This window comes from Poecilia formosa, unplaced genomic scaffold, assembly GCF_000485575.1.
Source record: "Poecilia formosa unplaced genomic scaffold, Poecilia_formosa-5.1.2 Scaffold324, whole genome shotgun sequence".
Lineage (NCBI taxonomy): Eukaryota > Metazoa > Chordata > Actinopteri > Cyprinodontiformes > Poeciliidae > Poecilia > Poecilia formosa.
Window position 1 is genome coordinate 1 of NW_006800263.1, and position 12,954 is coordinate 12,954.

The 12,954-nt window shown below is 39.0% G+C and overlaps 2 protein-coding genes across 2 annotated transcripts in view; both read left to right on the plus strand.

The window, feature by feature from the left end:
- Nucleotides 1-50: 50 nt before the first annotated feature.
- On the plus strand, nucleotides 51-2,374 carry LOC103152726 (ubiquitin-conjugating enzyme E2 variant 1-like; the record flags this gene model as incomplete). Its single annotated transcript, XM_007573311.2, has 2 exons — nucleotides 51-228; nucleotides 1,200-2,374. Coding segments are annotated over 2 exons (325 nt in total), but the record flags the coding sequence as incomplete, so codon positions are not given.
- Nucleotides 2,375-3,886: 1,512 nt separating this feature from the next.
- serinc3 (serine incorporator 3) overlaps nucleotides 3,887-12,954 on the plus strand; it is a 14,227-nt gene continuing 5,159 nt past the window's right edge. Inside the window, exons 1-7 of the mRNA XM_007573291.2 lie at nucleotides 3,887-4,044; nucleotides 6,506-6,658; nucleotides 7,372-7,565; nucleotides 10,176-10,255; nucleotides 10,337-10,474; nucleotides 10,572-10,741; nucleotides 11,857-11,947. Coding sequence (XP_007573353.1) covers nucleotides 4,006-4,044; nucleotides 6,506-6,658; nucleotides 7,372-7,565; nucleotides 10,176-10,255; nucleotides 10,337-10,474; nucleotides 10,572-10,741; nucleotides 11,857-11,947 — 865 coding nt within the window. The 5' untranslated portion in view covers nucleotides 3,887-4,005. The remainder of the gene's footprint in view (nucleotides 4,045-6,505; nucleotides 6,659-7,371; nucleotides 7,566-10,175; nucleotides 10,256-10,336; nucleotides 10,475-10,571; nucleotides 10,742-11,856; nucleotides 11,948-12,954) is intronic.

Below are 12,954 nucleotides of genomic sequence, written 5' to 3' on the forward strand. Positions count from 1 at the left end.
CCGCCTATGGTCCGCTTTGTTAACAAAATCAACTTGACTGGTGTTAACAGTTCAACTGGTGTGGTGAGTGTCTTTTTTTTTTTTGTCCTGTTTGCATTTCCGACTGTTTATGAAGGCAGAATATACAGTCTGAAAATAGACTGCGGTCACAGATATCCAGAGTACCCGCCTATGGTCCGCTTTGTTAACAAAATCAACTTGACTGGTGTTAACAGTTCAACTGGTGTGGTGAGGGTCTTTTTTTTTAACACATTTTTGCTTTTCTGATTGCACAGTAATCTCTTGATGCTAGCCCATGTGACTCATGTATAGTTTTGTGAAAAGTTACTTATTTGAAAGGCTTTCAGTAATGGAAAAGCCCATCTTCTCTCATTTGTAGGTGATGCACGTAGGGATGCAGTATTATCGGATTGGTATCGGCATCGGATTAGCTGTAGATTTTAATATCGGACATCCGCCGTTTTGTCAAAATAACTCACTGGTGTAAAAAGAGTTGTTTTTATGACAAACCAGTGACATGGTGCCTGCAACACAGCACAACGACATCAGAAACTGTTAAGTATTAATGCACGACTGATGTGCTTTTCACTTGTTGCTTGTGAACAGGTTGAGTTTAGTTTTGTGAAGATTTACAAATTTGCACTGTTTGAATGATGTCTTTGTCTTAGAGAGAGCAGACGTCATGAATAAATTTGACATTAAACATAATGCAAGTTGAAAGTGATGCTTCCTTTTTAGCTTTTACATTTGGTATCAGATGCAAAAATAATGACAAAAATAATGCAGCATAGAACACCATATAGTTTCAGTAAGTAGGTATAGGAAAAAATATCAGTATTGGTATCGGTTATCGGCCAAATGAGTTTTAGTATATCGGCATATCGACCAAAAATTCAATATCGTGCATCTCTAATTGCATGTATTTAAAAAGAAAGAACTAAGTAAAACAGTATTTTACTTGGTAAAGTATTTAAAAACATGAACACCACCAAACAAAACCATCATTCTTTTTCATTTTTTTTGAAATGACAACAACCTCTCCACACTCTGGATGATGGTTTTTCATTTCCATCTGATGGAAATTAAAGGAAATTTCCACAAAATCAGTTGCGACAACAAACCCCAAGTAAATTGAGTTGTAACAAATATTCAATGCTGAAGTAAACCAGATGAAACGAAGGGAGCGTTTCTTCCCTCAGGTGGACCTGAAGTCTGTGTCGGCGCTGTCCCGGTGGAAGAACTCCTACAACATCAAGATGGTGCTGCAGGAGCTCAGGCAGCACATGATGATGAAAGAGAACAGCAGGCTCTCCCAGCCGCCGGAGGGCCAGGTCTACAGCAACTGAAGCTGCTGCTACTGTCAACACTCTCACACACACAAACACAGATATATACATATATATATATATATGCACACACTCTCTGAAGCTGTTCAACCATCATGTTATCCAAGACTGTCAGCCCTAACTTCTTCCTATCAGAGCCTTCCGTTGCCCGGAGAACCCAGCCGCCTCACCCGCTGCCCAGACGTCTATCACGCTGACCAGCGGTATAAAAAAAGAAAAGATAAGAAAAGTTTTAGTCAGCTTTTATTTTTCCTCTTTGCATCCAGATCGCGACCTATCAAATGGTCTGACGGAATGTATCGGTGTATTCTGGGATCATGTGAGGCTGTTGACATTTTGTGCATGTCGAACCACAATCTGCTGCAAACGATCCCCAGCAAAAAGGCAAAACAACAAAACAATGATTTACCACTTCGCTTAAGTTAGCTTCACATTTCCAGTCGTTCCCGTTTCTTCCTGGAGTAAACTTCTCGGGACCTTTTCTTGAACTAAGCATGTCCAATACAAGGAGATGAACATCTTCTTGATGTTATGTATCCGAAAGCCAGAGTGTTGCTGCTTTGTTTTAACTGTTTGTCTTTGATTTCTTTCTTTTGCCAAACTTCTGTGCCATATGTTTCATAGTGCTTTGTGCTAATTGTTAGCAACCACTGGGAAGAGGGCCAAATGGGGGTTTCGGGGGTTAGAGGAGGAGGCGTTTCTGTGAGGATCACCACTGGAGAATGTTTTTGTTCAGCTTTGTTTTTTTTTTTTTTTTTTTTCCTGTGTATTCCATGGAATTGTCTCTTCTTTCCGTCGTTCAGCGAACGCTCACTGAAGACGACGTTCGGCTTTGGATGTTTATTTTGTAATGGGGTAGAGCCTAATCAGGGTGACGGTCACCTGTTGCATGGTTTTATTTGAATTAAACATTATTACTTTTGCACACAGTTGTATTTTGTATGACTGTCTATACACTGCAACTAAAATTTCCTCTTTTATACATGTATAGATAATGAACAGAAAAGAGGTAATGTTATCAAAGCGCATTCTGTTTAATGGTTTATTGTTCAAAAATGGAAATTCTTAATTTTGTTTCAGGTAAAAAAAAATGTATCTCTTAGTTAGGTTCATTGATCTGATGTCTCTAAATTGCCTTTAGGTATAAAGCTCTCATCACACAGCAGGTCTTGATGTTGAATTCTAATTTTTTGTATTTTTTATTTTTATTAGCGAGATCATACTACCACAATGAGACTCCTATGTCCACATGCGCAGAAGAAGAACGTGGACGTCACACACTGTGCTATGATAATGGAGAAATGATTGGAGGCATAAACAGAGAAAAGAATGTGACTGGAATCAGTCTTGGTAGATTCAATATTATCAGCAAAATTAACTGACCTAACTTGGATTAATAGAACTAAATGATGGTGGACGTCACATGTTGAGCAAAAATGAACAAGTTGGGGAAAATGTTAAAACAGCCGTTTAGTCAAAGTGTTAGACTTCTACACAACATTAGCAGGGTTTCCATAGTGACGCCCCCTCATGTTGCTCTTGAGGTCTGCTGGACCGGGTCAGACCAATGTGCATGTTCTCAATGGTCAGTTGTACCAGAATGTGATGCTATATCCCCATTAAACAGTTAAAATATTAATAAATAGCTGTTTCTGTATTCAACAAATAAAATTAAATAATGAACGTCTTTTGATATTACTCCCTTCAATAGTTAGTGATTTTTATATATATATACAATCAAAATTAATTAATCCACAGATTTGTGGGTCTAAATTATAAATATTATCAAGGAATCTTCAATATTTATGTATGACAGTGAATATGACATTTTGTTCCTCGCAAGTTATCGTCAGTTATCACTGTCGATAACTTGACCTCAATAAGTAGCATAAGAAAGTAAAACATGTATTTCTGTAGCACCTTTCACACACACATCACAAAGTGATTAACAAAAGCAAAAGCTGTCTAATAAAAAAAAAAACTTTAGTTTCCTAAGAGTCTGTGCAGTGTAGGGACATTGGGAGAACATCCCCAAAAAGCTTGGTGTCCATGGATTTTGAAACGGGTTCAGGATGCAGCCAGTAATATAATACTCAAAGACCTCGATCATGAAAGTTCAAACCAGAATTTTAAAATAAACCTTGCAGTGCAGGAAGCCGGTACAGTGAAGGCAAGAACAGGACTTATCAGAATCACTATCGCTATTGTCAGTAAAAAGGTTTGCAGGCTAGGGAAATGTTTTGATGTAGTGATAGAAGAATAAAAGAAAATATGAATATCAAAAGAAAAATATACAACATGAATGCACCTGTAGAGTAGCAGGTGGATGAAGTAGCTGTGTGATGCCACAGCTGGGCAACATGGCTGAAAAACATGTCATAATACAAGTTTTTCATATCAGTCGGTTTTAAAGAGACTCTAATAGTTGATACTTTTGTTTTGATGAAATGCTGGAATCGCTTTCCACGAGTCAGCAGGTCTCAGGACGCCTACGGCAGCGTGACGCTCTAAGCAGATGAGGCATTTAACCCACAAGCCAATCAAACTGAACTGTAGAGTTTCAGAGTCGACTGAAGCAGCTCCATTCAGTCCAAACCTTCCTGCAAGGGGGAGTGAGAATGTAACTGGAACCAGGCTGCTGTAACGGAGCAGGCCGGTCATGGGGGCTGTCCAGGGGATCTTTACCTTCACAGGCTGTGTAAGTATTCACACATTTCTTTTATTTCATGTTAGATGGATGTCATTGGTGATTTTTATGGTTAGCAATAGTGCTGGAGTCAGTTTTACTGTTTTACCGTAAAAGACAATGTTTTAATTTAAGGAAAATATTTTTTTTAAATAAAATTAACATGGAAACAACTTAGAAAATGAATGTACAAATGCACAAACTACTGTTTAATTTATCAACAGTTTTAAATTGTTTTATAGTTTACAGACGTTTCCAGTCAATTTTCACTGTTGAATATACAGATATCATTTTTTTTTTACAATGCTCCATCATTTTATATGGACTTTCATGTGACAAATGAGATTTTTGGCCAGCGTGATTATGTTTCAGTGCCAAGGCATATAATAAACTGAGAATAATTCAGTAGTCCTCATTTAGATCCCATTGAGAACAATTGGAGGTCCAGAGGCTTTAGATCTAACAGAGAAACTTATATAAGTGTAGGTCACAGTCCAGAATTTCCATATAGCTTAATCCATTTTTTTTTTTTATAATTCTTGAACAACACTCTTTAAAAATTACAGCTATAAATCAAAGCAGCCCATTGTATCCATAGCAAATATTCAAGCTAATGGTAATAATAGCAAAAAGAGGAAGTCTTAATCCTCTGGTTTACTGAACTACTTAATAAAACAGCAGTAACTTTCTGTGCCAAATTGTCCACAGTGAAGGACTTTCTTGCTTTGTGGTCAGAGAGAGATGAACTATCTTCCAAAAATGTCTTTCTGGTTCTGTCATGGTTGTTTGGTTGTGTCATGTGACCTCCTGTAAATTGCCATGGCCCAGTTTGTAAGAAGATTAAGCTGACTTTGTTTACCTGCCTGGAGTATTAACACTTTGACAATCCTCTGGTGCCTTTCTTCCACTCCACTCAGCTGTTGCTGCATTGAAGAAAAAAGAAAACCCATGTGCAGAACATACGTTTGTTGGCTGCTAAGTTGTGCTACCTGCCTGGTATAAATCTGTCACTTGTACCTGGTATTTATTAACATAATCCCAACAGACACATTTGCAGCAACAGAGGCTCAGATTTAATTGTGTTTCAGCGACTTTGTTTTTTAGTATGAGCATCTTCTGGATTAAACATCCTGTCTCTGTTCTCAATGTAAGCAAGTGTTTTAGTCTGAAGCAACTTTAAACTGCCACCATGGCCAACAGGGCCTGGCCACTGTGTCAATAGTGTCTCTTAAAACAGAGAAATCTTCTAAAGATAGTTGGTCTGCTGGGTCCAGCTGGCTGGTTCGTGTATTGGTGCTGGTCCCAGATGCAGCAGGCATTAAGGTTGGGCGATATGCAAGATTTTCCCAGTAAAACAAATGGCGATATATTCCCGCGGGTTATGTTTGAACCTTTTTTCTATAAAAAATTACAAATGATATTGAGAAGCCACCCTTTTAAATGGTGTAGTAAAATGTTCTTATTAAATAATAGTGAAACACTGAGTCAATCAGAGAAATGCGCATTTATCTTTAGATATTTTATTTAGAAAATCAGAGTAAAAGAAAACCAACGAGATTCTCGGAAGATCAAACCCAGAGAAAGAAACTTAAAAAACATACGTTTCTGTATGTTTTTGCTTCCGTGACCAAGGGAAATATAGTCAATTGGTCACGTAAGTATGGAATTTTCCATCAGCTTCCCTCCTTGGGGATTTTTCCCATCAGAGAAAAAACAAAGAAACTTTTTTTCCCCACATCTTCCACATCTGTGTCCTTGGACAGAGCGGGTTCAGTAAGTTCAAAAAATAACAACTTCTCTGAAATCTTATACTATCTGGTTCTGCTTCCCCAGTTAATAAAACAAAGTTTTCTTTTTCCACCACAATTGTCATATATCTCAAGTACATAATTTCGAGATAGTCCCGTGGAATTGCATGAACCTCCAACGACTTAAAAAAAATTAAAATGAATGAGTAGACTTAAAGACATTGATTGCAAAACTGTACTTTAGAAAGTAGATGAAGGTGAAAAAAAATTTGTTTTCACAACAATCATCCTCTGGTCTGCCAAGTTTTAAGCTACGGTTAAGTTTCACTCCTAATTTTATATCATTAGGAGTGACCCCTTTTAATCTCATTGGGATGAAATGGGGGTAAAAGACCTAGACTGGGTGAAATGGTTACATGACATTTGAGCAAAATCCATTCGGTTTTCTCATTATTTAGGTGGAGGAATGTTTGAGTGTTGAATGTTTAATTTCCCTTGAGCTCCATCCGTCAATGGAGTTTAGACTAAGTGACACTGAAGGTCAGGATACACACTTGTTTAGGAAGGGAAAATGTGGTTCCTAGAAATGAAACAAATCCATCTTCAGACACATGTAGAGAGTCCTGCTGTGCTTATAAAAAAGTGATTTGTACATTACAGATAACCACTTTTACCCGTACCTTCTAGGCTCCTTTCTACTCACCACAATTCGTTTGTTCCCCCAGATGTGCAGCAATGCTACGTGTCCAGTTTGCAGCTGCTGTCCAAGCAGCAGGAACTCCACAGTGACCAGAATCATCTACGCTTGCATCCTGTTGCTGGGTACCATTGTTGCCTGCATAATGCTCTCACCAGGGATGGAGCAGCAACTCAGAAGGGTACGAATAAATTATGCAATCATATCGTAGATGGAGTGGTTATGTCTCTGAATAAAAAGTTGACAACTCCCCCCCACCACCACCCCCACCTCCACAAAAATGGATAGACTGCAGAAAATATACTTAATCTCCACACAGTGGATCCAGAGTGTTTGTAAGTGTTAAAAGACCACAACCGTGCATGAAAAGCTGAAATCTGCAAATACTGAAGATCTTCTCTAAGAATGCTTAGGACAGTTCAAACACCAAATACACTTTATTAATGCTTTAATATTCACAGTGGAAATCGTCTTAGCTCTACAGTCAAAGCTAACATCCACTGCCTTACTTATCTCTACATCTAAAGGTTTCAGAGTGCCAAAGAAACTAAATGGCGCTCTGGGTGAGCTGCTTTGCAAACGCCACCCAGTCGTATTTCAAGCAGCATGGCGCCCAGGTTTTTCAGCTTCCCAAGCTGCATTTTCTTTGGAATATTTATGAAGAATCAGTGGATTTTTAGCTAATAATAGACTTATGTTCCACATAAAAATCTATGAATTGGTGAATCTACGAATACTGAACCACGACGAGGCGCATGTCCACTGTTATTGTTCCTCTGAATTGACCTAAACACCTAAATTAGCTTCAGATACTGTGTGGGGTCAGGTGTCAGCCTTGTTTAAAAGCGAAGTGCGATGCTCAGATTGTTCCTCTTTTTTTTTTTTTTCTCTCAGGTTCCAGGTTTCTGTGATGACACGGAAGGCTTCTTTATTCCAGCCCATCAGGCATACTTGAAGTGTGAGATGTTGGTGGGCTACAAAGCAGTGTACCGCTTCTGCTTCGGCATGAGCATGTGGTTCCTGAGCTTCTCCATTTTTACACTTAACATCAAGACCAGCAGAGACCCTCGTGCTTCCATACACAATGGGTAAGGACTGAAATAGTGGCAGGAATATTTAGCCTATCGTGAAACAAACAACAAATTCTCAGGTTAGCCTGAGTACCTTACAGTTCCATTTCATTAGTTAAAAAAAAGGGGGTGAAATAAAGAATTAAATTGTTGCTATGCGCTTTGAAAGCTAAAGAAGAAGAAGCATGGCAGGATTGGTTCACAACTTATTTAGTAAAGAAGATTGCTTAAGTCTTTTTTTAGTTTTAGTGACACTGATTCAGAAAAAAGTCAACATGTCCTATCTGCTTTTTAGAAATTCTGGGACTTGCTTTTGAGCATTGGGACGTCTTTGTCTGTGAAATATCTCTTTGGGATTCCATGTCAAGAGAACGCTCCAAGGCTCTGAAATCCTGGTTTTCAAACACTATTGATGGCTTCAAGGGATAGGTCTGTTACTATCAGTCTACAAATGACAATATAAGAAATGCTGGGTTTTCTCCTCCCCCGGTCCAATAATGGTGAAATGGCCTCTACATTGTCCTTAAGTGGTCATTTGTCTTGTGTGTCTGTGTTTCCCCCTCCTCTCATTGACTCTGCCTTGTATTAGGAACCACTCCCCTCCTGACATTCCAAGGAAAACAGTCCTCAGACAGATGCATGGATGTTACTATAGAAGTCAGATTATGGATGTTTATCAAGTTTCAATATTTTTAAGCTTTTGACATGAACTGTTGGGGTACCACAGTTCTGTGCTGCTGAGTTCCTCAAAATTGTGTCGTCAGATAATGTTAAGATAATAGTTCATAAAGTTTACTTGTCCACTAATCTATTCCCAGCTGGAGAAATTAAAACTCCTCTTGTAAGTGACTCACATTCATGGAGCCACAAGCAAAAAGAGCCTTTTCATCAACATGTGAAAATAAGTTATTTAACATAAAATTGAGCTTTGTTATTGTTAGATTTAAGATATAGAGGAATAACTTAGCTGCTCTATCTGAATAGAGTTAATCTGTTCTCCTGATGCCTGTGTGAGTACCCTATGTGTATGCCGGCTTCCCCCTACAGTCCAAAAACATAACTACTGTTAACTGAGCCTACTTGACCCAAGACTATCCCTCAATATTAAATTTAACCAAAGACTTTGCAGCTGATCACCCACTCATCCAACCCTAGATATTCTATAATTACACAAGAAGGGCATTAACCTCCAAACAAGCCTACTGGAGCAAATGGGATTCATAGAGAGCTACCCTAAGTGTTCGAGGAGATGAGGTGTATGAAAGGACCAGATGATTGGACTTTTAACTGGTATACTTTTAACTCTAGCAAGAGGACTGTTATGTCAATCCAAGAGAGGATGTCTCCTCCTAGAGTTCCCAGACTGCCCCTCTTCATTCTTAGTTAAATAAAATGAGGGCCAAAACATAGAGCCGATGACGGATGTGTTTCTGCACCAATCCACTGCACGCCTTATATGGAGTTCCTTTTAGTCTCTTCCGACCGTATCTCACTTCCACTGCTCTGTCAGTGGACTCCCTCTTTGTGGCCCCTGGTTGTCCTGAAGCATCTTCATCCAGATGTCTGAAGAACACCTCCAGAGTCCAGGCGTGTCTTTTCATATCGGACAGAGGGCTGATCTCTGACCATTCAACTTCTTTCTGTGGCAAAAGCTGGTAGTGTCTTGCTTATTTAAAATTTCCACACTTGGGATTCATAACAATTTTTCTTAGGTATGTGTGTGTGTGTGCGTTTGTTTGTAATACCTTGTGGGGACGATTTTCCTGACATATACTACGTTGTGGGGACCAATCGCTCCTCGTGGGGACCTGAGCCTGGTCCCCACGAGGGGAAACCCTGTTTTTGGGTCAGGGGTCAGATTTAGGGCTAAGGTATGAATTGAGTTTTGGTTAGGGTTAGGTATGTGATGGTTAGGGTTAGGAAAAGGGTAAAGGTAAGGTTTAGGCTGTAGAAATGAATGGAAGTCAATGGAAAGTCCCCACAAATATAGCAAAACAAACGTGTGTGTGTGTGTGTGTGTGTGTGTGCGCATGGTTTCGTTTTGCTCTAAGACAAAATATTTCTCATTATAAGATGTGGTGAATTTAATACATGTAGGCTTTGTATGAATCAATCAGCAATATCAAATGTGGTGTGTCAAAAAAAACAAAACAAATCAAGCTTAGAGTGTTTTCAAGCCTAATAGTCCAGTAGATTTGGTTCAGTTGGGAACTAAAATTGCAACATTTGTTAAATTTTCAACTGGTTTGTTTTCACACTGTAGTGTGTCTAATGAACTAAACCCTTTGAAAACCTCTACGCTTGTGCTTTTGTTTTGGTTGTATTTACCCAGAATGCCCTGTGCTGTAGTTCACTTCTTGCTCTTGGATGTGTCTCCGGTCCGCTTGACATTCACATTCACTTCAGCTGAACCGAGACCTGGGTTTGTAGGCAGACAGGAGTTTTATATTTTTGGAGTTTGACTGTACTTTCGTAGCTCCCGAAATGAACCAGACTTTCCAGACAAACAAACTAGAGTTCAATTAAAGTGGAATAAACAGGGATGGTGAGAGCACAGCTTTGATTTTGGTGCATTTACCACACAATTACAACCGTCTTATTATCTAACTGAAACTCATTTATTTTCAGATACTGGTTCTATAAGTTTGTTGCCTTGGTGGCAAGTACAGTTGGTGCCTTTTATATTCCAGATGGGCCTTTCACCTACAGTAAGACCTTTATATTTTTTCGCATTACAGTGTCTGTCAGAGGAGTAACTGAATGACCTGTGTGACTTTGTGTTGTTGCAGCGTGGTTTGTCATAGGCTCTGGAGGAGCTTTCTTTTTCATTCTCATCCAACTGGTGCTGCTGGTGGACTTTGCTCACTCATGGAATGAGTCTTGGGTGGAAAATATGGAGAAAGGCAATTCCAGAGGCTGGTACACAGGTCTGTGTCTGCAACTGCAACTCTATTTTTAATAGTGTCCTTTCAAAGACGTAAACTGTTTCTGCAACATAATTTGTTTTGTGCTGTATGTCTTTAGCTTTGATGGCCGCCATGACCCTTAACTACGTCACTGCGTTTACTGCGGTTGTATTGTGCTTCATCTTCTACGCCAGACCTGATGCTTGCTTCATCAACAAGTTCTTCATCAGCTTCAACGTGATGTTGTGCATCGTGGCCTCTGTAGTTTCTGTGCTACGCAAAGTACAGGTACAAGAGATTTGGGCTTCTTCAAACATATTTCAGTATCACTGAGGCCCTAATATGGGAGGTTCTCAAAATATACAAACAACATTAAAATATTGCTTACTTACTTGAATAATTAGAAACATTAAAATTAATGTAATAATTATGTCCTTAAATCAGCATAATGCAAAACTAGAATATGGTTAACACTGGACTGGTTTAGCCCTGCCCATAGCCCCGCCCCTTAATTTTGGGGCGGGGCTCAAATGGCCAAGACGTCATTATATCAACACATAAAATGAATGGCTAAAATAAGCTTTGTTGTCATTTTAGTGTTATTTGGAGCTTTTGCCTTCGCTCTGTCTATCATTTCGGTAGCGAGAAGGAACGGACACCTCAGTCACACAAAATCTTTCGGAAAATCCCTCTTGATCTCTTGATACTGGCGGACGTTGCTGAAGCGGTGGTCCATTAAGTTCTCCAAAACTTGACATTCCCCATTGATGTGGGTACATTCCCGAGAAAAAAATCTATAAATTTAACCAGACACTTCGAAGAGGCTCTGATGCTGGGAGACGATGTAAGGAATACTGTGTGTTAATACACGCTAGAACCGAACATTTGGACTTGTTTACTTGTAACTTCAGCATAACTGAACTTGAAAAAAAACAAACTGGGATGTAGTGTGTGTGAGCCAGTTACTAGCATGAAACTTTCGACTGTTTGGTAACCTTTACGCCACTGTCTCAACCTGTTGGAGGATCTGAAGGATTTGGGTCATTTCCAAAATCACTGGCTCCAGGGCCAGTTGTGACTTGTGATGTTTTTGAGCCGGTTCCTCTTTGTCTGTTGCACAGTCTCATAATAAAAATAATAGATTTTGTAATAATGAGGTTTTAGGAAAGACCAAGAGATATTATATCACAAATGTAAACTAAAAGTCCATCTGGGGCCCTTCAACAAAGTGGGTACCAATCTTGCAAAACAGTCCAAAGTAAACGCTTTTTCTTGTATTTTAATTTTTTATCACATTTTTAATTTTTTTTTAGTTAGGTTTTCCAAACAAAAAGCAAACACATGCAACCTGTCTAGCAAGTACATTATTAATAGATTCATATTCATTCCATTTGTATTTACAGGAATTTCAGCCACATTCAGGACTACTGCAGTCGTCTTTCATCACCCTGTACACAGTGTTCTTGACTTGGTCTGCTATGACGAATGAGCCTGGTGAGAATATATATTTATATATATGTTTTAGCAAGGAGATTGCTCCGGATATTGATTTATAGATTCCAGACTTGAACAAAGCTGACACCATTTCTTGAATTTTACAGAAAACGTGTCACGATTGAGTTGTGTTGAGTTTATAGTTTTGATTCATTTGCTATCCATATTATTCTTATTTTGATGAGATCAGCCTTGTTGGGGCTATATAGCAAAGCATAGGAGGCATTTCAGCTGACTGTTCAGGTTCAAAGTTGTTGCTTTTAGAAAAATATGGCCATGTTCCTTAAGGTCTTCTTATTATTTAATTTTATTATTTTTGCATGCTTCTTGTGAAGAACTCAAATAGGATGGTGTTTACAGACACATCAGTTGGTCAGTGATCTATCTGGCTCTGGTCTGCTCACTCGTTCCCATAAACGTGTTCTTTCAGGCTGAATACAGAAGTGATTCAATGGAAATTACACAGGGATGGCTCCTTTATTTACCATCCGTTTCCCTTGGTAGTTTTAGGCTGAAGAAGCTGCAAACTAGCAGCTAACTGTGGGGCGTTAGCTTAACTTGTAGCGACAAATATTTACAAGCCACCGTCTTCTTAATTCAGGATTGTTTGGAAATCCAAGAAAACTTAAAAGCCCTTTATATTTGGAAGACAATAATGTTCATGGTATTGCTTTATTTACTTCTGAAATATGACTTTGTCTTTCCTATCTCTCATGGTAACTCAAAGTGGAAGCAAGAAAGCCACATTTCGCTCATGCGGATGTGACCTCAGCGCCGTACGTGCAAAGAGCCCATTACCATAGCAATAGAACCATTACCATAGCAATAGAACCATTACCATAGCAATAGAACCATTACCATAGCAATAGAACACTGAAGAGGGAAGAGATGTAGAGAACTACAGAGTTCCTACAGAGGAAGGCAGAGCTTCCAGTTAGAACTACGGAGACTCCAGGTTGGCAGAACAATCACTACAGACATGTTTACCACCAATGACAAAAAAAAAC